The sequence below is a fragment of the Anarhichas minor genome, unplaced genomic scaffold (genome assembly GCF_050575085.1).
Source record: "Anarhichas minor isolate MPS153535 unplaced genomic scaffold, ASM5057508v1 ptg000007l, whole genome shotgun sequence".
Lineage (NCBI taxonomy): Eukaryota > Metazoa > Chordata > Actinopteri > Perciformes > Anarhichadidae > Anarhichas > Anarhichas minor.
Window position 1 is genome coordinate 16172364 of NW_027466453.1, and position 25493 is coordinate 16197856.

At 42.1% G+C, this 25493-nt stretch overlaps 1 protein-coding gene across 1 annotated transcript in view; it reads right to left on the minus strand.

The window, feature by feature from the left end:
* The window catches only part of cacna1ia (calcium voltage-gated channel subunit alpha1 Ia), a 102107-nt gene that overhangs the window by 32361 nt on the left and 44253 nt on the right, over positions 1–25493 (minus strand). Inside the window, exons 4-12 of the mRNA XM_076080917.1 lie at positions 22914–23011; positions 16111–16270; positions 10858–11206; positions 10416–10508; positions 6837–7161; positions 6074–6462; positions 2575–2726; positions 1851–2036; positions 86–203 (exon numbers count right to left, since the gene is read on the minus strand). Of these exons, the coding sequence (XP_075937032.1) occupies positions 86–203; positions 1851–2036; positions 2575–2726; positions 6074–6462; positions 6837–7161; positions 10416–10508; positions 10858–11206; positions 16111–16270; positions 22914–23011 (1870 nt within the window). The remainder of the gene's footprint in view (positions 1–85; positions 204–1850; positions 2037–2574; positions 2727–6073; positions 6463–6836; positions 7162–10415; positions 10509–10857; positions 11207–16110; positions 16271–22913; positions 23012–25493) is intronic.

A 25493-nucleotide genomic window follows, 5' to 3' on the forward strand; every position in this document is an offset into this window, starting at 1 on the left:
CATTTGACAGCACACTTAATCAAGTTGTGGAAAAAAGTGTGTGTGTGTGTGTGTGTGTGTGTGTGTGTGTGTGTGTTTGTTTAACCTGAAAGACGGTGACAATGGCCCAGAGCAGAGAGTCAAAGTTCTTCCTGTCAGGCACTGTGTCTCCAGCCTCTGTCTTCAGACTGAACTTACAACCAAAGATATGCATCCCCAGAATACTGCAACACAAGAGGGGATTTGTCCAGTAATTCAGCCACTCATGCTGTCATAGAGTAAGGGTATGAAGAATTGAAGTATGCCATGGGCTCCATGACATACTTCAATGACATCTGCAGACAATGTGAGGAATTATGGGATAGGGTTTAAAGTACAAAGTAACAGAAATAGTATACATTTAGAGATGATCAAAAGCTATAGAGCACTAATGAACAAATGTGTCCCCTTACAAACGCACACATAGATTTAAATGACACATATGGTATAAGCACATACTGTACACAAACATATTGTAAGACCATTACAATCTTCTATTTCCGTTTCATTCCAAGCTTTACTTTTCTGTCTTTCCCTATTTCTCCTATTTATCTGTTTGCTGTAACCACAAGATTGTGAAACCCAGACAACTCATTCATCGCTGCGTTCTTTAGGGCTTCATGGGAGGTTTTAAAAGTTTATGTCTTAGCCGAGTGGTACTTTACTGCTCACTAAAAGCTACAGTGGCTAGATGTAGAGGCCAGTACTTGCTCAGTAGCATTAGCTGGCTAAAACCTCTGATGCCATCTGTCTTACAGCTGTGCTGCAGGGGTAAGGGAGCTGGTGGCAGGTACGCATTTACACAAACACACATGCACGTTAAGATGCAAGCATTACGCTGCGGTGGGACTCATATTTATCAAACACAAATGAGTGCACTTGCAACAAATGCGATAAATTATTAAAATAGCAATAATTCTGTTAATACTATCTTCATTTTCGGTGATCACTAACGGAGGTGGAATTGGTGGGGGAACAGTAAGATGTGTGTTTGTGTGTGTGTGTGTGTGTATGCTGTGGGAGGGTAACAAGATGAGAGTTCAGGTGAATGATTATGTTTTTGTTAATTGCAGTTTTCAGCATCTGCATCACAAAATTAATTTAGGTACAATGTAAAAGCTGTATTGAGAGTAATTTTAAAATATTAGGACAAGTCTCCCTCTCTGTTACTTAGATTTCACAGTTGTGGACATTGTGGAATGATTGTATGAGTCTTTACTGAATTCATGCAAAGCTGATCAATCTATCAATACGCTGTTAGAATTTGAGCTGACAGTTTATTAGTTATGTTTTTCTGTTATAATTGTTCTTTGGCCCGAGGCCTATCCGTCTAATTTAGTGGAAATTCAAAAGATTAATGTAATCAAATATAATGCTGACAGACAGACAAACTACTTAAGGTGCTTATAACTTTCACGACAGAAGCAATCCTGGAGGAGGAGACAGGTCAAAGAGAAAAGCCTTCAAACAGCTGAGATACAATTTGGCAAAAAATGAGGTGGAACTCCAATAATTGTAAGTTAATCCTATTATTTTGCACAAACTGTGGCCTGTGGCTATGTCTGCCTCCACCACGATCAACTACTATATTTGACTTAATCTGCTGATATTCTATCACTGCTTATTTCTTTATATTCAAAGGGTTGGAGCGGTAACAAAACAACCTGTCTTAGACTGTTAATGCACATTGCACATACAGGAAATACAGGCACGTACACACGTTCTCCGACTTCACAATTGTTGTTGACACTTTCCTGCCCTCTCTGTGTCTTACTGGTTTCTGTTCAGAACTATATTCCACATAAATACATGCCCCCGCGCCCCTCTGTTACCTGAAGATGAAGATGAAGAGCATAAGCAGCATACAGAAAGTGGCCACGTTGTCCATGGTCTTCATCAGCACAACCAGCTGCCGCCTCAGCGCAGGCATGAACCTCACCAGCTTAATGACCCTCAGCAGCCTGAAGGTCCTCAGCACTGACAGACCGCCGTCTGCCTGACCGATGATCTCACACACACTGTATGTGTTGAGTTGGGTGGAAGTGTGTGTGTTAAACAGAGAGAGAAAGAGAGAAAGGGACAAGTTGGAGAACAAATGTAGAAATTGGTGGAGTAAAAGATTAGCAATGTTATGATCATGGAATGTAGGGAGAGGAAGATTTAAAAAAAAAGAAATAAAAATCAATAGAGATGGGAAAGGCCAGATTAGAGAAAATAAGGGGATGAGTTGTACCTTAATACTGAATAAAACACTTTGTATAATCCATACTAGTTTGATAAGGAATACTGCTGCATTTTACACATTTTATCCCCACATTGTAGTTCGTATATTAAACATTTGTCACATAAACAAGTGGTGCAGTTTAATGCAAAGGTTCATGGGGAACACACCAAAACAAATGGAAATGTAATTCCAGTGGCATGATTTGAAGCTGTGAATCTAAGGCTCTCTTTGAGACAGTATTTGTAAAGATTATCTCACAATCTTTAAATGGCAGCACACTCCACCCGCTGACAACCTAACTTAACAATTGGCAAATGATTTTGTTTGCAGACCTGATGATGACAATGATGCCATCAAAGATGTTATAGGGGTTCCTCAGGTACTCAAAGAAGCCAAAAGCAGTCAGCTTTAGGATCATCTCCAGGGTGAACATGCTGGTGAAGACAATGTTGCAGATCTCCAGGACATTGGTCAGCTCCTCGGGCTGGGTGGAGGGGGTCACAGAAACAGGAAGACAAAATGAAAATAGCAAGTAAGATGTGGAAGACAGAGTCGGGCAAAGAGTGGTCGGCAAAACATAAGAGGGGTTTGCGCTGTAAGCATTCCAGGTTAAAAACAGGGCGATGATATCCACGGAGAGGCAGGTACAGACAAAGAGATAAAACACAGTTGATATTAAACCACTGCTTTGCAATCACCGCTGCCGCAACAAAAGATGCTGGAGCTACTGCGAAAACAATTGTGTACGCATCACATTTCTCCGCCTGTGTTTAAAAAGGCTGTCACTCAAACTGTCAGTCACTTGAAAAGAAAATTCTTTCTTGCCTGGCAAATAAAATGAACACATACACCTTATCTTAGATGGGCGACAGACAGAGAGCAAGGGAAGAGACTGAAAAACAAAACTCACTTTCTAAACAAACAAAAAAATTGGACAGTGAGAAAGGGAATGGAGAGTATTGTCTGTGTAGCACATGGAGTCATATACCGGCTAAAGAGGGGAGCATGTTATCTGGAATTGGCAAAGGAAAACATATATATATATATATGTTTATGAACAGAACACAACAGAAACAAACACACACATGCTCCAGTCAATCTCGGATTTATTTCCATTTGTTTGTGTGTGTGTGTGTGTGTGTGCACACAAGCAGACTGGCTTACTGACTGTGTTCTTTGTGTGAGTGAATGTGTGTTATGCACGATATGGATCAGATGCCTTCTCAGATGCCCCCTGTGAATTTCAGTTCCAAAGCCGGTGGAGAAATAGCCAGCTCGCCCTGCCAAAGTTAGCAAACCATGTCAGAGGAAAACACACTCTCAGCCTTCCCTCTCCTCTAATCCGCTTTTTCTCCCGATCTATCTCCATCCCCCTAAGTTCTCTGTCCCCTTTTTTTTCAGTCTCATTATCAGGCAGACACATCTCTACCCAATCAATATCCTCCTGTCGATCAAAGGAGGAAGAACGGTTGAGGAAGAACCCGCCTGAAGGAGAGGGGAAACCGAGGAGCGAGCAAAGGGATTGTTTAGCGGTAGATGATGACATGAGGGAGGAGCGCAGAGGGGAATACTCGATTAGAGGTGAGAAAGAGTAAGAATGATTCACGGGGTTGGAGGCTCGTTTGAGCTTGGTACAGTAGCTGGAAGCTGGACTAATCTGTGGACTACAGGGTAGCTTATACGATGACATTACTCACCACTTTTAAACAATGTAGAAAACATGATAAAAAATATGAATGTGTTGTATTAGAAGAAAGGGAATGTAGGGATAAATGGAGTTTCATCCCTCAGGAGTTATCTTTCACCTTGACCTATGGGCAGAACTCACTCACTAGTCGTAAGGACAGACACAGGATATGAGATGTATTGCTATTGACAGAACCATCACAGCTCTTGACACCACAGGTTAAATCAGACAAAATACCATCAATCCTCCCTCTCCTTTCTGCTTTTCTCCTTCTTGTCATTTCCTAACCCTGTTTCTCCTCATGTCCTTGTACCTGTGCTCTCCGATGTAGATTCTTCCCTAATAATCCACGTCTTGAATAATATTTTATCCTCTCCCTGTTCCTTTTTTGTATGCCTTCAGTCATTGTGTGAATGTTGCTTGAATATGAATGCATGAGCTGCAACTTCCAAGCCTGAATTCCGATGTGCCAATTTATTTTCCACACAGAGATGCCCAGACACAAGACACACATAACATGAATGCAAATAGCAGCTCATCTTTAAACTTGCTAACGTGTAACATCATTCGATGACTTAGTGAGTTAAAATGGCCTATAATTACAAGGCCATACCTACACAGAGCAACATTTCTTTTTTTTATTTGAAACCACACACTTGACATGAACATTTCCCCTAAGCAGGGTGTGGAGCGAGTAAAGCAACCCTGCGGTTAGTCAGTTTTCGAGGAGAAGCACATCAGCTTCAGAGTTCCTGTTTTAGAACACAATTGCAAGACGGAAGACTTTTTTTTACTGCCAAGCAAAAACCCACTTGTGTCACTGCTTCTGTGTCCGCCTGTGGAAATTGTGGAGGGAGAGACAGACTCCAGAGACAGACAGACAAAGCGTCTGCGAGTGTGTGCATGCAAATGTGTTCGTGTGTTTCTGCATACGTGCCTTCTTTGAAACGCAAATGCACACACACACACACACACATAATCACACAGGGAATTGAGCTGAAAACTGCTGTGTAACGGGAGTCTGCCTCGCTCTTTCCATCTCACTCGTCTCCTCCTCTTCCTTTCCCCCTCCCCACAACCCTCGTTTTATTTTTAGAGTCTTCAGAGATGAGAGAAAGCAACTACTCTGTACGCTGTCAAAGAGTGTGTGGGCGGATAAGAGAGAGAGAAAGAGAGAGAGAGAGAGAGAGAGAGAGAGAGAGAGAGAGAGAGAGAGAGAGAGAGAAGTGGGGAGACGGAGGTTGAAACTGAGGGAGGTAAAAGAGAGTCAGACAGTAGAGACACTTGGGGTAAGGAGGGAAGGACGGAAGGGAGGGAGACAGCGAGGAACAAAAGAGCGAGTGGGGAAAGGAACATGCAAAGGAAAGGTGCACAGAGGGGTTTATGGAGAAAATAAGGGCAGAGAAGTGGAAGTAAAATTAGCAAGGGAGGGAGTAGAATGGCATGAGTTGGGAGAGAGAAATGAGGGAAAAAGAAAACGCTCTTTTATGTAACATCTTGTGTATGTACCTGGATGAGTTTCTGTTGGTGCGTACACACACTGGACACATATGGATGTGTGTTTATGTGCGCACACTTGTATGTACACTTGTATGTGTTTGTATCCATGCAACATGTGCAGTGTTGGCAGACTTCTCCCACTCTCAGACACCTGCCTTGTCTGTCTCTGAGGAGCCTGGCCAATGTTAAAAGCCAGCTCGGTTTTGTCTGCCGCCAGGCTAAATGTTTACACCTCTGTCAGGAAGCGGCATGGCAGTGATGCTCCACTCCCACACACATCCTTCTGAATGTCATCTGCTATTATGATATTTCTAGAAGCAGTGCTTCATCAGCAGTGATAGTGGTTTTATCTGCTGAGGGTGAGATAATACGTGGGAGTGAGAAATGATTACGCTAACCAATCTATTTACACTGTAGTACATCAGTCTCAAGGATTAAAGGCAATGCATTTGTTGAGGCAATATCCAAAACATTCACTATCTTTGGCCAATTACAGGTATCTGAAATCAGTTCACAAACACAGTATACCCCTCTCTGGTAGTAGTTTAAAAATATAAGGGCTCTCTTCAGTAAATGGCGTATTGTAACTGCATTAAAAGTGTCGTAACAATGTTTATGTGATAGAATAAACAATATCATCTTACCTGGTTATGATGCTCGATGCCCATACTGATAGTGTTGATGAGAATCGCGATCATTATGCCCCTGCTGAAGTACTTGCTCTCTACAATGCCCCAAAGTTTCCTCCTCATGTCATTCCAAATGTCTTTACAATGTCCAAAGCATGTCCTCTTCCTCTTCTTCTCTCCATCTCCCCTCTCCTCCAGATGGTTCTCATCCTTGCCCGTCTCTTTCACTGCATCTTCCTCATGTTCCTCCCTGTTGGCGGAGTCTCCCACCGCCCTCGCCCCCTCCTTCAGTGATAATGCACATATAGGGCAGTCCTCGGGGTTCTGAGGGACGGCCAGACTGATGGAGTTAGCAAGTGGCTGAGAGCCGTTGTCTTGCTTGTTCTGGTGCGGACATTGTGGTGCTAGAGAGATGGGAATACCAATTTTAAAAACGGCTATATGTGCACTTTAACTTATGATTCAGATGTTCTTTTGCGATGCAAAATATTCAGGATGCGAGCATTTGTAATTGTTGCAAAAGTTTCAAAATTGTATTTTGAACAGGACAGTGCAAGCTGACGATTGTAGTCACACCTGGTTGGTGGCCATACCATATTTCATTTAACTTACCATCCATTATGTGGGCGTGAATTACACAATCATGTCAGGTTTTTTCATGTAACTAAAACATATTCAACTCATACTGTTAAACAATTACATATGTTGACTGAAATGAAAATGTAAAATGTCACATACGACATATTCACATGTCATTTGCTGAGGCCCTCCTACTCACTTTTTGGGTGCCTGGAATGATGCCGCTCTCCGTTCACGTTCCCTCCACCACGCCTGTTACCCCTGCTTTGTCCAGCTGGCGGGGGTTTGCCCCTCAGCGTGTAGTAGAGAGCCGCCGATCTCCTCTTAGCCTTGCGGAGGACGTGGCATACCAGCTGGAAGATCTCCTCGTAGCAATCTCCAGGCTCAGCCATGCTGGCCAGGGTGGAGGATGACAGGCACTGTGCCCTTTGCTCCTGCATCAGCTGGTGTTCCCGCTGTTTGGTCTCCGAGAACTGGGTGGCGATAACCACCAGGCACAGGTTGATCATGAAGAATGACCCAATCTGGATGGATGTGGAAGAAGGAACAAAAAGTTACAAACTGTATGCAGGTGGGACTTGTTGGGTGAGTCAAGATGAGCAATACATGAAGTGAGATAAAGCAAGTGCAAACAATGGAAAATTACTGCAGGGAAAAAGAGCTACTGTCTAGCCCGAAGAATGACTTGTTCTGTAGAAAAGAATGTGGGTAAAGAGTAAGTGCAGAAATGAAGATTTAACAAACTTTACCCAGAGGCAACCCTAACTAAAACAATAAGTACCGGTGCAGTGTCTTAAATAATCAGACTTTGGCTAAAGCAGATATTGCTCATTTAAGAACACATATTAATAAAAGGTCTCTGAGGGCTGGCTTCCCACCAAACCGAGGCTGATTGGAGCAGACGGACAGAGCCAACACCCCGAAGCACAGTTCAGCCTCCAGCTATCTTACTCTTCTTTCATTCTCTAACTTGACTTTAACTTTTCCTCCCACCTCTACTCCAACTCAATATCTTTCTTTACTTTTCTCCCATGCTGCAAAATGCTTCTAACGAACATGTCTTGACCCATCACTACATCTATATTTGTTACTCTTTTCTTTCCAAAAAAGAGCTGTTATTTTCTTAAAATAAGTCAAAGTGAGGGTTGGGGGGATAGCAGCAGGGAGGAGATGGGGTGCATCGTGGATGGTACGTGGCTGACCCTTTTAGTGGCAGTAATGGGAATCACTACAGGACAGCTGAAATTACTTTTATTGGACTACTCTGAGCTGGATATGGAACAATGGTTAGATCAATATTCGCTAATGCCGAACAACTCAAAAACCAGACTGCTGGATGGATAGGGCAGCTTGTGGCAGAGTCTCAGTTTTGTTCATTACAAATCCAAACATGTTTCGCTGTTTCTCCTCGGACAGAGCTCTCAAACAGACACATATTGGGAACACACACAGATGCCCATATACACCTACAAGGCTAAAACATCTGGAGCTGGAACACTTACTAAAATATGCACAGATATAAAAATCCAAACTTAATGACCGTCCACCTATAGACTTTCATCCAGAATGATCAAAGATGCAGAGTGAGGACTGGAGAAGCTGGGAGGAAGAAAAAAAAGGAGCGACTCCAGAGATAGAGAGAGGAAACATAGCAGGGAGGAAGAGAGGGAGGAGAGATGCCCATCTGTGTCCTTTGGGTCAAAGCAGGTCTGCAGGTGTGTGGGCCTTTGATTTCCCTCCAGGCTTGCTTCTGTGTGTGTGTGTGTGTGTGTGTGTGTATCTGTCTACAGTATTCTGTGATTCTGATCAGTAGACAGCTTTGCGCATAATCAGGGAGGGCAGTCCAATATCACGCATTCAGATGATCACTGCATTATGCATGCATGCATGCAAACACACACACACACACACACACACACACACACACACACACACACATACGTACGTTCTCATTCACACAGACAAAAGCATGTGTGATCACACACTCACATACACAAATTAAGATGGCAGGCCTACTTTACAACGGATTGCATGTGTCTATATGATTCCATACAGCAGCCGTCACATACATTTATGTGTATACATATTCTCTCTTTCACACACACACACACACACACAAACACCTCACTGGGCTGTAAGTCACTTTAATCCATTTACTCACACTCTTCAATGTGACACCAATAAAGACTCTTAGGTTGTGCACTTGACAGTATCGAGCAGATAGAGTTGAGACTCTGTTTGACACTGTGGAGGTCAACCTGAGTTTTGTATCTGGGAACAAAAGCTTATACAGGATCAACTAACAAGCTTAAAGCGCACGGTACTGTAACTTCATAATGACAAAACACCTGCACAGAAAGAAACAGAATAACTACAAAACGATAGAACGAGAGAGTCAAGGTGACCCTCAGTGTGTGAGTAACACCTTTGGGACTCATGGAAGTGCCTGACTGGAAACTTCTTATAGTATCGGCAACACTTCTATGGCATCCCTTAGGACCTTTGACTACAAGTTGCCGAAACTGGAGCCTTGCAAGGAAGCTCAAAAGGAGCGGCACATTTGTGTCAATCAATCATGTACCAGAAAGGCAGCAGTGTGTTGGCCTGGTTGTCAGCTCTTGAGCTCTGTATATTGAACCTCTTCGGTCAGCACTCACAGCCTAAATGTACACAAATGTACACAAAGTTTGACTTCAGATCAGGATGTAATCAGCTGTGCAGTTCAATTGTATGTATTCTGCGCTGGATATTGCTGTGACTGAAGTATCGGGCTAAACAATCCACAGGCCATGAGATTGTGATCAATGTAGCAGCATAAACCAGGCAAAAGCGATTACACTGTGACTCCATGTCAGCTATCTTTGGGTGCCAAAAGGTGTTTACACTTGGAATGACACCCTCAGGTCAGATCTGCCAAAGAAGGGATTCAATTTACAGCTGCAGTCACGATGCCAATGATCTCCACAGCCTAATGTTGTGATGACGAAGTCTGTGGAGAGTCTGTTTAAGTGTGGTTCCTTTTCATTATATCCTAGTGTGGAAAACATTCAGTGAGCTTGTGACTGATTGGTGTATTCAGTCCATTCATTAACTCTCACTTGTCTTTCTTCAATATCATTATGCAGTTCTCCTCGCACCTCATTTTTCTCTGGTATTTTCTTGATCTCACGTTCAAGCTTTACAGAAGACAGTCTATCTCTCATTGTGTTCACCTGCTGGTGCGAAACCTCTGGGACTTTTATTTTATGTCTGCTGCCACAGAGTGACTGAATGCAGGTTTTGCGGACAGCCAATGGCATGTAAATGGAGAATTAAAGAACTTTTATTGTGCCACCATCTGGCATGGCACACAAAAAGCTGATCTACTGTAGCTCTTACACACACAGTGTGTGCAGACATTATTTTTCTTTTTTGGATACACATTTTCTCCTCCCCTTCAACTGTCCTTCCTCCTCTTCTCCCCCTTTTTTCCTACTCATCACCAAAGATAAATGACATAACATCCACCTCTTTCCCTCAGACATTGATTGTATACATACACTTCTATCCGCTTCTCAGGAAATATCCTCATTCAATTTATTGATGGCAGGAGTCCACCTATATTGGACATGTTATACGGGGTTTTCATCTCCACATTGTATAATTACAGTTACACTTCATTATTTATTTAGCTATTTTAAAATCATCAGAACATACTGTACACTAGATGTGTCAGCTGGTAGGGATATAGCATACTGATTTAAAAATACAAATAAATGTAGTAATGAATTTTACTTACAATGATGAGTAAAATGAAGTAGATGAAGTTGTAGAAGGAATGGGCATCCATTACATAATACATGATCTCCACCCAGCCCTCCAGAGTGATCACCTGCATTAGGAGGAAAGATTATTTTCAGTGTTAAGAAACAAATATTTACAAGTTAACAAGGCTTGCTCAGCTGAAAGAATAGTATTGCAAACTTGTGAGTGTAAAATGTTGAATTGGTGTTTAAGTGAATCAAATTTATTTAATTCTTTTGAGAAGAATATTTTTCAAGAGCCCAAAAAGCATCTTGTGTTGAAAAGCAATTATTTGATCGAAATAGCGTCAGCCTTTTTAACAAGCACTATTGTTGGAATCTAATCTTTTAATAACTTTACAATCCATCTCAAAAAAAGATATTTATTCAGATTCATCATATTACAAGATCAGCAGCCCAACCTCATATGGACCATACCTGAAAAATGACGATCCAGGCGTAGACAATGTTATCAAAGTTGATGGCACCTTTGTGGGGGTTAGTACTTCCTGTGTGGCATCGAGTGTAGTACTGGTTCCAGTTGATGCACAGACCCACTGCTTCCCCAGCACCACTACCGTTGGCCAGCGGCTCAGGACTCAAACCCAGAGCCTGTCTGTGGAGTGCGTCCTCCCTGTCCAGGCAGCATGTGCGTCCTCCTTCGCGCCTCGCCGGCACATCAGCACACGACATAATTCCATTGTCAGATGCCAGGGAGCAGATGAAGGGGCGTTCGTCATTCTCATCTGGCTGGTAGTACGGAGCAGGCGGGGTCAAACCTGAAGAGCTGGGGTCGGAACAACGTGAGAAACTAAGTTTGTTGGTCATGGAATCGAATCTGTATACATAATATAGTACAGAATATATTAGTATTTCATGAGGATGTCAGAGAAGAATGTGAAGTATTCAACCAGACCTGTGGGATAATTGCATCATCAAATGATACTGCATGAACAGTATAGGCTCACTTCCTCTTTCACTCACATAAATAAACACAAAAAAATATATATACATATTTGTTCTCTCCATCTCAGTTTAATTTAAAAACACAAACACACACGAGAAAGAAGAAGATCCAGAAGCTGCTGACCATACTAGACTAATAAATTAATCCGTATGGAGGTGTAAAAGATACAGTACATGTTTTTGAGAGAAAAAGCTGACCCAGCAGTGAACTAACGAACACCGCCTAAAGCTAGTGCAGAAAACCAAAGGCGTGCTGACACGTGTGGTAAGCAGGGGTGAGGTCATGACGTTGGCAACATGAGTGGCTTGAGGAGAAATCAAGCAGCACCTAAGACATCCCCTTCCATCACATAGAGTCCCCTATCAGCTTGGAAAAGACAAGTATGTTTCAGATTGCCACTTTAAATAAGCAACATAAAGTTGTACAGCAGATGTTGCTGTTCAGAGTTTATAAACTACTCTATTAAACTTTGTTAGTCAGAGAACCAGAGAATTTGAATCCATCTTGTATTGCCTCTTTGCAGTCGACTTTGCCATCTCAGGAGGGTCACTGAAACCCACAGCAGCTAATGTGTTCTTTCTTCCTCATATCTTTTGTTTTGTTTTTCCCCTGGTTGGAAGGGTTGGAACTAATACATCCGTTCTCAAAAACCCAGAGGAGCCCTGATGCCAGCGTTTCAAACATTTATCAATGCATCAAAATAATTATTTTTGCACCACTTACCATATATTGAAACCTTTGCCTTCAATGTTCTCTTAGAACTACTCAAACAAGACGTAAAGAACTGCACTCTTTTGCAGCCATTCTAGCAAATACTACAAGTGCTTTACAACGGGATGTTAAACGCTCCTCCGACACTGTAAAATGCAATGGGTTCACAAGTGAAGGATTTTAAGGAGGACCACGAGGTCACTGGAGGGTAGCTCTGAAAAGAATCTTCCAATTGTAACATATGATTTGTAATCCCATCATTGTGTTCTTATTCTAAACAGGCCATTCTCTCTTCATGTATCTGTGGGATACTTGTGGGGATGTCCCGATACAGAAGCAGCTGTATAATCTGTAGTCAAAGATATACAGGCAAAACAGAAATGAAAATGGTATTTACTGAGCTAACTAGCCAATTGACAAGCACATCATTGGAGATGAGTATGTTAAGCACCAGATAACAGATTGTTTAATCATGTAAACTAAGTCATGTGGAAACTGTATGTGAGAGTGTGTGTGTGCCCTCGCGTGAAATCAGCAGAAAAACATTTGCATTGACACCTATATTACACACATACACACCGTCACTGAACTCATTCGCGCCCTGTACGCGCCCCTCGTGAGTGAGTGAGTGAGTGAGTGTCTGATTCCTGCCAAACTTAATGACACACATCTCCAAACTCTGAATCTAACTGATTGCCTCCATCTGAAGCACCTCATCATCTCCTGACATAGCTCTCAAACCTCTCAGTTTTAATGGAAGCATGCCAAAGAGTCTGTCTTTCACTTCATATCCAGGGGACTCAGGCTTACTGTATCTGCCTCTGTGGATATATTTAAAGGGACAGTCGGCTACCATTGCTTTAGTTATGAGCTGGTGGGGCCATTGTGATTACAAATACCAATAAACAGAAAAAGAAAAAAGTTAAGCATTCAAAGCTCTCTTGCATTCAAGAAAACAATGTTAACAACATGTTAAATTCAAAGCAATCGATTGGAAGTGAAATCATTTAAAGAGAAATAGCAATAAGCAAACACAAATGACATGAAAACAATGCAAAATTTAGGGAAAAGCCAACACTGACTGAGCCAGTCAGCGAGCCCTATTAGGTGTGTGTGTGAGATCAGACATAACTAAAGAAAATGACAGCACGGTGAGGATGCTCATACCAAGGTCTGGGCATGGGGAGGACACAAATAGACCCTCTCCATCAGCAGGCCCATTACTGAACACACACATTCAGGGTCACTCAACCTATCGTATTCTGTCTCACACTTCCACCCTCCTTTTGCTGTCTTTCTATTGTTTTTTCTCCCAGTTTCTCACTACACACCAGTCTCCTCTCTCGTTTTCTATTTTTTTTACACAGGGGGAGACTTATCAGGAAAAGAGTGGCTAAGGGCAAATCATATTTAATCCACACACCTGCACAACCACGGATGCTTCCACCCTGCTGCTTACCCTTCTATACTCACAAACACTTCAAGCTCATGCATACAACCTTGGCTTATAGTGCATTTAACACCTGAACTCCTTTACTCCATCTTTATGCTCCTATGTTTGTCAAATTTCTCTCTTTCTTCCTCTCCTTTGCTCTCCCTTTCAGTCCACTCTCCCTCTCTTTCCGATTGTCCCTACTCCCCTCCTCTCTCTCATTTGCACTCATCTCCCCCATTCCCTGTCTCTGCAATTTTCTAATTTCCAATTTTCCCTCCCCTGTCTCCCCCAGTCAATAGCGGGATAGATACTACTGACATACATAAGAGGTGATTTTCTCCTTTTACCTCAACAGAAACCCCGCACATGCATGTACACTAATTCCCAGATCGATAGTAACAGTGCACATATCAAGCTATACCACTCCCCATTGAGAGTGGCTTAGAAACCAGGCATTGATTGGCAAAGTTTGCAGGTATGCACTGAGACACACTAAGCTTACACTGACTTACAGCACAGTGTATGCAAGTCAATGGAGGACACAAGGGACTGACAACAGAGATGGACATAAAAGAAATAAGAGAAACGTTGTCAAGTGCGCTACATTGGAGGAAGGGTTTAAGACTTAGAGCCAGGAAGAGAGAAAGAGAGAGAGGGGGGGCCTGTCAGAGTAGTGGAGCATGAATGAAGCCTGTTGCCCCCCTCCCGGTGACTTGGCATCACACAGCATGGCACAGCAAAACCTGGCATCACACTGAGAGCACACCTGCCAATGGAGAGCGAAACGAAGGGAGGGATCAAGGCTACATTGTAGCAGAAAAAAGAGACAGTTTCCAGGATTCATATTAAATGAGACTCTGGGACTCTGGGACAGTTGGGAGGGGAAGATGGCATGGCACAAAGGAGAACACACCATAAAAAAGATATAGTAAGGGGGACGAAGGAGGAAATACAGAGACCAACATGCATGAATCTTCTTTGGAAGTGCATGGGACAAGCTTCACTTTATGATAAAAATGGCTTTTAAAGTGCCGTTGGCTTCCACTGAGTGGCCACTAGTGTACGATATGTTTTGAAATGTGGAAGCTCAGAGGTGTGAATGTGTCTCCACAACAAATCGCCCTGGCTCTCTATGTATTTTTTTTCAACTTGCAGAAATAAATAAGGATTCGAGGTAGTCAAAAGGAACTGTTAGGTTAAAGATACTAGGAAGGGAAACAGGCGGCCTGATTGGAGACAAAACAAAAAAGGATAAAGCTCAAAGGAAAAATAAGGCAGAATAAGGCATGCAAAGAGAATGGTAGAGATCAAAAGAGCAAGGGTGTAAAATGGCAAAGTGAATGTTGCACTTGACTGCGACACTCAGCCCACTCTATTATAACCCCTCAGAGCGCTAACGTTAGCCCTTTATTTAGCATAACAGCCCTCAAGCACTAACTCACTACAAGCTTTCTAATTACGCACTCAAGCACCCTGACGAATCTGCATAATGTGTTAGTAAAATGCTCTAAAATAATATGCAAAAGACTACTTTTTTAAATAACAAGCAACAATCTGCCGATGTTTTCTAACGCTGGACAACAACATTGTAGTTGTCTACTGATCCTCCTGGTCAAAATCATCTTTTTGCTTTACGCCATGTAGAAAAGTCAAAGTGGAGTCGTAATCACTACATCACCCTTTAGCCCCGTGACGATAAATGTAGAAAACATTGGCTTAAGTAACCATGTGAAGTGATTACTGTAGAGGTTGTTACGGTTACTGGCGCCTCTCAAGTTTAAGGTGAGGACAAAGCAGGCGGGAGTGTGCCAGCTAACAGACACGTGTCCTGTTTCATCTGGATATAAGATCTATCATTAGTACACGCTGTGTCAGCACAACCTGAGACAGTGCACAGAAGGCACAGAGTAGTATTCATGGCTTTATATACATATTAGAACAAACACATCAGGGGCAGGGGCCTTTCTAGCCGGCTGATGCCAGCATAAAAAAAGGAAACTGAGAGAACGCGATAAAATCAAACACTCTTGAATACTGGTGAATGTCACTCACACACACAGTAGGCGATGCTGTCATGTAGGCTCATGAATATGGAGGAATGCAGCTGGAATCTAATCACGTTCTTAGTTGCAAACTGGGAAAAACTGTACTCTTACTGTTGCTTTGAAGCGTGAGAGAGAGATGGAGAGAGGAATAGGTTGAACCGCTGGAAGACAGAGTTATGCTAATGTAGGTAGAAAAGTAAAATACATAACATCTTTAATGAAATCCATGTGAAAAGGAAAACTATCAGGTATAACAAGGTGGTATGCTCATACGCAAACTGCACAAACTGTCCATTTTACTGTACATTCAATATATAATTTTCAATATACGTACCATTCCGTAATTATGACTGATGGAAGGTAGAAGAATGGGAAGCATACAGGTGAGGTTTGAGGGCAGGGCCACATCTTCTTTCCCTTATCATCATTTTCAATTTGTGGCACAAAGGCATTGGCATAACACACACACACACACACACACACACACACACACACACACACACACACACACACATCTACAATGTTTTACTCACAGGTTGAAGTTCTCCTCCAGGTAGCAGCGGTTCCTCAGTAGACCCGCCCACAGCTGCACACCGATGATGCCGAAGATGAAGAAGACGAAGAAGCAGAGCAGCAACACATTGCCTAGCATGGGTAGAGTGTCTAGCAGCAGGTTCACCAGGATGCGCATACCTGTGTGTTTCAGCAGGTCAATCAATCAATCCAAAAATAGATTATCACATGCTTACACCATTGAATATTTGCATATAGATTGCTTCGTTGCACAACTTCTCTTGGGTATGTGGACCAGACTGTAGGTCTATTCACACTAAACCTACAGTTACAACTAAAACAAAAAAGGGCTTTGATAACATGCTGATTCCAGCATGTGGTAACGTTTAGGCTACTACAACATTTTGTTTTGGGGAAAATCTTGTTTTTGGTTAAATATTGAATAAAGTATAAGCTTCAAATCAGTCTGGACTTTCAAATTCAACCAAGACCAGTATCATTCACTAACCATAACCACATTCTCTGATGATTCTAAACATCATTCTTTAGTGGCAGATATTGTGAGGAGAATATTAATAAATATTTTGCAATTTTCCACAACATTGCCACTAAGTGCATTGGTAGCCGGATGGTTCTAACGCATGCCACATAACTGCAACTTGCTGGTTATATTCCCCCCCACTTCCTGGCTGCCTCTTCACTGTCAACTGTGCAATAAAGGCAAAAATGCAAAAATAATCTTTAGAAAAGATAAAGTTCCCTCATTATATCGACAAAAATGTCTAATCCGGGTGGTATTACATTTCCTTTAAAACATTTGCTGATGCAGTTTAAAAGGATTTGACCATAATTTCTCGACCACCATTTTAAAGCATTCCCGACCGTTTTGGGCATTTGTTTGAGACATCTACAGCTGTTTAAATTCTGCTAATGACTGCAAACTGACTTGAAAGTATGCTAACTACAGTCCACCCAATAAACGGCCTACATGGGGTCTCATTCATGATTAGATGAACCCTAATTGCAGAAATACAAGCATGTCCCCTGTTGAACTCCGATGACGTCATCCCCTGTGGATGGGCCGGCCCTGCAGCGATGACATATTGAGATGTGAATATCTGAACATAATGACGGCTGATTGGACTACGAAGAAAGAGCGAGGTGAAACCCACTGATGAGATCACAGCAACCCCGTACTGACACCTGAGAGAGGTGTGTGTGTGTGTGTGTGTTTTGGTGTTATTACGAGTGTGACTATGTGGATGTCTCTAATTATCTGATGTGTGTGTGTGTGTTTTTCAACGCCATACTGGGATTCGTGAATAACAACTCAACAGTAGGTTAATGTGTCACAAACACAACAGTGCATCTAAATTGCCAACAGACTGAATGACAGGAGAGAAGCTGAGAGAGCGAGAGAGAGAGCGAGAGAGAGAGAGAGAGAGAGAGAGAGTGAGAGAGAGAGAGAGAGAGAGAGAGTGAGAGAGAGAGAGAGAGAGAGAGAGAGAGAGAGAGTGAGAGAGCTGATGATGGAGGCCTACACAATTTTAGACAACTTGCAGACAATTTTTACAAAGATGCAAATACCTGGAATTCATGCACTACACACAAACACAAAACCATGTAAAAACAATCGCTAGCAGTGAAAAGAAGTTCCCACCGTTCCCTCAGTGCGAATCGATGCTGTCACTCCCCTCTGTGATCATGTCAGTGTATTTAGAGGCTCATTCATCAAATCAACAAGTGTGTGTTAGGCTTCTGCCGATTGCCGATCAGATTGAATATCGACGATTGAAGGCACGATTGTTGTTTGCGCTGCTGGCATTTTTTAACTGACTTACAATCAGAATCTGCATTTACAGATGTTTCTGGTAGTTTACTGTCTCTTTTCCATGGATCTGACACCACACATTTCTGCCTGCTCACCAAAACGTTGCTCTGCACTTCTTAAGAGTAGTTACCGTTGTGGATATGATTTGGATTGTGATGTTAAACATAAGATTACAATGTTAGGCTGGGCATGATGCCATGATATTGACCCATGGCGATCGGATCATCTATTGGATTATATGAAAATCAAACGCCAACCCTTGTGTGGGTGTGTGTATCTGTATGTGTAGAATTAATTGATTTTGATTAGATACTGTTCCTAAAACATTTTCAGCTGATGTGAAAAGTGGTCAAAGTGTAATATGCACCTCACGCCAAACTTTTATACAAATTTTTTAAAGGCAAGTTCAATCCTGCCTGTGACCAGTTGACCGAAATTTGAGAATCCAGGAAAAAGAGGAAAGAAAGAGGTTTTTTTTCTTGAGTCGAGTATGCACCAGTCTCCCTCCTGTGGCTAATTTGTCTCGTCAACTGGTATTAAATGGAGAGCAGTAGCGTCGCTGGTGTGTATGTGTCTCTGGTGGCGGCTGGAGGGGAGTCTAAATGTGTTTGTTCCCCAGGGTCCTTGTCATTAGGCCACTATTCCATTAGGCCTAATTGGGTGAAGAGAGGGAGAGACGGATGGAGGGGGAGAGAGGGAGAACAAGAATGAGACACTGCCCGAGGGTGTGCCGAAAAATAGGGAGTGCCAAAATAAGAAATAAAGCAGGAAAGAACAAAGACAGAGAGAAAAGGCTACATGCAAACAAAACACAAACATTAAAAGGGAGGAAAGCAAACAAAAGTAAGCAGAGAGAAAAGAAACAGTATGGTATCACACAAATCAATCTTTTTTACTTTGCCTTCTTTTTCTCTCATTCTCTTGCTCCTTCACTACATGTCTCCATTTCTCACCTCGATGAGTGACTGCACCAGTTTGCCAGCTCCTGCTGTTTTCAGATAAAGATGGATGCCATCCCATTACATCCCAATGGAAACACATTTACAGTTATCTGCCGGTGCTATTTACTAAACCAGGAGAATTCTCTTCTTTTCTCTTCCTCCAATCACTAGTTTATGTAGTGTTGTGTTTTCCACTCCATTCTGGCTAACACTCCCTCTAACTCGCAACATTTTCACCAAAAAAATAAGTCTAACTCAACAAAACAGAGAGAGAGAGAGAGAGAGAGAGAGAGAGAGAGAGAGAGAGAGAGAGAGAGAGACACACACACAGTGCAGGGCTATTATCTGTCATTTTGTTGGAGGGTTACAAATTGAGGTGTGTGAGGGGTCAGGATGTGCTCATCCTCCCTGTGTATCTGTGGGCAAAGTAACGATCCCACAAAACAAGGAACAAATAGCTTTAGCCCCATGCTTCCTAACCCCTAATGGGGTCACTGATAGGGGACGGAATCAGGCTACCACACACTCGTGCAGCTTTTCAGCTTACTGATCATCAGCTGCTGTGGCTTTCTTAAATATAGGGCTGAGTAGGTTCCTTGTCAATGGCTCCAACACTTCGGAGCGTGTGCAAAATTGAAATCAATTCCAGCTCTGAAGACAAGCAGCTTTTTCAGGTAATCACACGGAGTATAAAGAATCTCCCATGATTGGACGCTTACGTGGTGAGCAAAAATCAGTACGAATTTGCTCTAGGAAAGAAAAACAATATCATTTTGGATGTGTCTCAAAGGTCTGTATTTAACCTCTTAATCCCGGAGCCGTTTTTGAGGTCTCTGAGCGAAAAAGCATAGCCCTACAAAACTGACCATAGCTCTGTAACTACAAGGTCGATTTTAATAATTTTTGTTGATATAATCAGATCACAACACCTGTGACATAGTTTACATTGGTCATATTGTGAATATGTTGCTGGTTAATATAGAGAATAAGACATAACACAGCTGAAAGTGAAAATATTCAGCCTCGCCTGGGAAAAATGCACTTTCAGTGATAAAAGGTTATTGAAATAATGCAGCTAGCTCCCTGATTCTTTGCCAAGTCATAGCATAACTGATCAGTAGTTATTAAAAAAAGGTTAAAGTGGAATAAAGTGGAATAAAGTTAAGAATAAGAGGTTTTAGTCAGGCGAGGCATCATTTTCGAACCAGCTGTTGCAGCTCTTACATTGTACTTTTATACACTATATAACTATATATTTCACTTTCTTTATCACTCATATGATTCAATACATCCAAATACAGATAATAGGAATCATATTCATATTCATAACATCATCAGAGCCAGTTTTGGCTGTCATCTGTAGGATTTTCTCATTGCATGTGTGTGTGTGTGGCTGGATCTCAGCCTATCCTCGGTCGATTTCCAAAAACAACCCCTCTTTAGACGCGTCATCGTCTTAGGAAGACTCATGCCAAATTTGGTGGTGATCGTCAACAGATTTCATAGAATAAAGTTGCCAGAAGTGAGGCGTGTACCCCGGCGGAAATTTCCGGTCGCAGGCAGTCTGACCACTCGCCCAAGCCCCCTTGACCGCTCTTATTCTGGAAACAAGTCGGAAGTCAACAGTATGCAGTTGGCAGCAATGACTACAGCTTTGGAACGGAAATTCCGCGACGTTATTATCCATATTTTGAGAAAACTTGGGCGCATAACCACGATTTTTGTCGGCGAAGTTCAGCATGAAGGTACGTTTGATCATCCACCAACGGTTTAGTGCTTCTACGGATCGTAAAACAGAAGTTAGTTACGTGTTCCGCCACGTGTGCTAATGCTAATAAATGCATTGTATGACTGGGTAGCCGTTAGCATGAGGGTACAAACATTGATTTACTGTACTCATAGCGCCGATTTCGGGCCAGGATTTGGTGCTTTTATGCCACGATATTTTTGTGCTTATATGAGTAGCCTATAGTTGTCTTTGGAGTTTATAATAAGTGACTTATATGATGTTGTTGTCCACACGTTGCTGGTTCATCGAAAATAAAAAGTGGCCATGTCCACACTACTGGCTAATAATCAGGCTATTTGCTGCATGTGAGTTTGAGGGGTTCTGAGCCCGAGAGCCCCCAAATTTGGGGGCGTCGTGCTCAAGAGGTTTTAAGGCGAGACACCCCAGGTGAAAAGAGTAAAAAAATGAACTAATAGATATCACCATGAAACTTCCCCCAGTTGATTACTTTTGTTTCCAGTACAAGCTTATGAAATGTTATGTTTAAATATTCAAATGAGCCATTCAATTATCAAATGTGTGCTATTTTGCACAAATTTCCTGAACAGAGAAGTATGTATATTGACTAAAGCCAAGTACAAATATATTGATTCATTTTGCTGGCATGTTAGAATCACAGGGTTTTACGGAGGGAATTTTGGATATCTCTTTGCATCACTCAATAGATCAGAAAATACTGTCAACAGCCACAAGAAAAAATAACATGTTTTCAGGAATAAAATGTTCTAAAAATCAGTCTATGAATGATGTATGAACAAACCCATCTGTAAAAACCTTCATAATATAATTGTATATGAATGAAAGTTTGGTGTATGTAAGTGAAGTGTCTTGCAAACTTTTTGCTGAATATGTTACAAATCTTTAATTGATAGATATCATCACGATGCAACTTTCCAAGTTGATTACTGACATTAAGGCGATCTTTTTATTTGATGTTTAAATATGCAAATGAGGCATTATCTATTGCTGACTATTGGTGAAATGAGGAGAAATATACAGACGTAAATACACAAAACAGTGAAATAAACATATAAGCGTGTTTTTTGGATGTTTTCTTTCCTCTAGTGTGAAAGTAGACATGTTAAAGCAAAATAGCCCAAAATCTCAAAATTGACCAATGCATGAAAAACTATTCCTTTGCCTGTTTCGCCTTAAAAACATGAGAGAAAGATTTTCAGAGGGAGGCGCTGAAAGCAGCAGAGAAGCAAAACTCATGATATATAGTGTGAGCTGAAAGGGTAGAATAATTGGCTGAATAACTTCAGATGTTGGGTTGTACAAATAACACAAAAAGCCTGGCGGACAAAAGTGTTCCAACAGTCCACACCTGCAGTTTGACAGTCCTGTGAAGCAAGAGAGCATTTCACAAGCAGACTCACACATATCATCATCATAGTCCTCTTTCTCCCTCACATGTAGAACGTTTTGAACAAAGTCACGAGAAAGGCTTCTTTTCCCAACAGCATCTGTCCCCAAGGCCCCAACTGAATTAGGCAAGAAGGGAGTCAGTCTCTCTCAATGACTCGAAGATATTGAGGAAAAGTTTTTAAGTTTATAGGCCTTGTTAAGAAAAGCGTTATTATTAGTCATTCACGTCAGTGTTTCTCAAATAAGGGGACTAGAAGCCCGAGACTTACTTTGGAGTACTGCAATGGGGTAAGTGAGATTTTTGTTAATGGTATTTCAAAAGCAGAATAACAGAAAATTGATTTAAAACAAATAGCATTTCTGACTACTTATCTGAAACCTGCTGCTAAAGTGATCAGACCAGTCTGAACCTACTGTAGCGTCGGCAGGCTAATTGGCGCTTACAACGATTAAGAGATGCCTGTTAGGGCAGCAGGACAAAGAAATCAATAGGAGTTAAAAAGTTTGACCGAGAACTGAGTTTTAGATGAGAGGAACAGGGTTATGGTCACGGACTGATCAGTGGAGCAGCATTAATGGATGGTTTGTAAATCTGATAAAGCCGTGACTCAGGGCCCGACCGGGCTGTGTGATTTAGCGCGAGATGAATGTTTAATAATCCCGTGGGGAACAGGTGGCATGCGGCTGCACAAAAAAAGCCAGAGATGTAATACTGAATATATACATGAATTTTCATGCAGATGCATTTGTGCTTAATGTGGACTGACAGACACACAGAAGCACAAAGAGAAACTACAAGCACAAGTACAGAAAATACACATGAATGCACACTTACCCGACACTTTTGAACAAACAAATACACAAGGACAAAATAAAAACATAAAATGTTCTCACTTGGCACTCTGTTGATGGCTTTGAGGGGCCGGAGGACCCGCACCGTCCGAATTGCCGACAGGTTGATGTTCTGCAGGTCCAGCGAGTACTCTACCATCCTGGAGGAACAGGCAGAGAGAAAAGGAAAGGCAAGAAAAACATAATTTAACCTTTCTGCAGACTGGGTGAGCTGCTGGTTCACAATATGACCCCCAAAAAAAAGATCATGGCACCAGCTGGACTGGCAACCTCTGCTCAAGATACATCGATGGTCATTCTTTGATCTAATCTCACCTGCTCCCTCCCAGAGCTGTGTGAGCTTCAACAGTTTGGGAGATGCGCTGTAAAGAGCGTTGCAACACTCAAGAGAAAGTGGTGAGGGGGTGATGTGACAAAGCATCAAAAGGGGAGAATAACATAAAATGGAGGTGAAAAATAGAGAGCGGGAAAAAAGGGGATTCATTCTATTCTAAGTGTAGCCTGCAGGATGTTGTGGCTCAGTCAGAGCCTGGCATCTGTTAGCAAGTCATTTCCACAGCATGGCTAAGCTGTTTGTGCCCCAAAACCACTTTCACAGGAGAATGGCCACGGTTTGCATGTGTGGAAGCAGAGAGTGTATGTTTATATGTAGCAGACTTATGTTACACGTCGGTTATCATAAACACAAGAGATAGTTCAAGCCTAAGTTCTACCGTACAGCATATGTGTTTTAAATGAGAGCGAAAATGCCAGATTGCATATATGTGAGCAAATGGTGTACATTGTGTAATCGTCTTTAAGTGTGTCTGTGTGCAGAATTGATGTGCCCAGAGCTACAGCACAGTTGGTAGGGCATGATACCAACAGCAGCAGCACCATCGCAAGCTAGAAACACCCGATTCGTCCTTCACCACAGTGCAGTCACACAGCAGCTCGCACTTTTTGTAACGAGGGGTTTGAGTTGCTGCACCGTTGTTGTTCTAAGAACTAATAATTCATACACATACAAGTGGAATGTCAAATAAACCTGCCGAGGCATGTAAAGGAGCTGGACCACACTCTTGAGTGAAATGCTTACTCCTTTTGGATTCTTTTGTTCTTCCTGTAAAACGAATGCCTGATTTATACTCAGGCAGCTGCAGCGGATTGAGTGTAGCACGGAATTTGTTTTTGGACCTGTGGTTTTCAAATCCTTTGTCAGGCTGTCTTTGATGTGTTTGATATGCTTGATTCAATAGTTTCATATAAGTTTGGCCCAATACGACTCCATGACTGGAAAAGAATACAGAAGAGTTGGATGATGAGGAGCAGCAGCAGCTCCTGCGCCTGTAATTAATAAAGGTGGTTGTGGTCGTTGCCGTTGTTGTAACGGATGTGAGGTACCCATCTCCCGCCTCTGATGTCCAATCAAATGTCTGTGGCATCCAACGGCGCATGGTACATAGTCACATTTTTCAGGAGGTATGCGGTGTGTCTCTGCAGCTCTCTGCAAACCACCTCTGCGGCTCTGCGCAAGGTTTTTCCGCTGAATTATAACTATGCCTAAGGAGCCGCAGACTTGAAAGAATACATCTTTACGAGGATATAGAGGCATATCGCAGACCACTTTTCTTTACCCGGTTTGGTCGAAAGTACAGAAATGCCACAGCAGCTTGATGAAAATGTCACAGTAGAGAAGAGCACAGTGGTTGTTTTTATCACAACCTGCCTTAAACATTTTAGTATCTGTGGTAGCTCTAATGATTTTATGTGGGCTGCTGAGAGACTAAACAGAAGGCTAAAATGTCAAAAGGGGAGTTTTAAAACCATTAAAGCATACACATCCTCCCTTTAGTGAGCTCAAGGTTCATTCAACTGGATTTAAAAAAATGTTGCTTGATTAGATTACAGGGTGAGAAATAAGCTATTAGATAGACGACACCCACAAAAGCATAAACAATTGCATGGGGGTTTTGTTGGTGACCCAATTGCATCTGGGAGGCAAGTGAAAGAGAGAGCAGAAGATCACAGATGTGCCTGTGTGTGTGCAGGCACACTGTGTGCATGCATGTGTTTGTACATGTGCGCTCCATAGAAGTGCCTCTTCCTGTACTGTACACATCAATCAGGCCGCTGTGTTTGGGAGGGTAATTAGTGGACTGCCGCAAGCGTCCTTTTTATGATTGTTCTCTATTTTTCACATTCCTTTTTTGCCTGTGATGCCTTCATCTCATTCATGCTTTTATGCGACTAGTGTGTGTGTGTGTGTGTGTTTAAATCGATATGAAATGCAGAGCTTCAGGGGAAACCTAGGTTAGACCTTGTGAGAAGAGTTCAAAGGCACATTTAACATGAGACACAAGGGAAATAACAAAAGAATGTAAAATTTGTAGTGACTTAACTGTCAAATTAACAACATCCCCTTCATCAAAGTTACCATCGAAGTTGAAGTTCCGTGTCAAGAGAGTAGGTTTTTACGCATGATTTACACAAAAAGCTTTTTTTCTTTTGACAACTAAAAGAAATATTCATAAATGTGAGGACGTCCGAGGAAAGTATAGTGAAAATTGTGAGCCAGCTGCAGTGCCGTGATGTTTGTTCCTGTTTAATTGTGTATTACAGCCAAGCTACTGAAGACGAGAA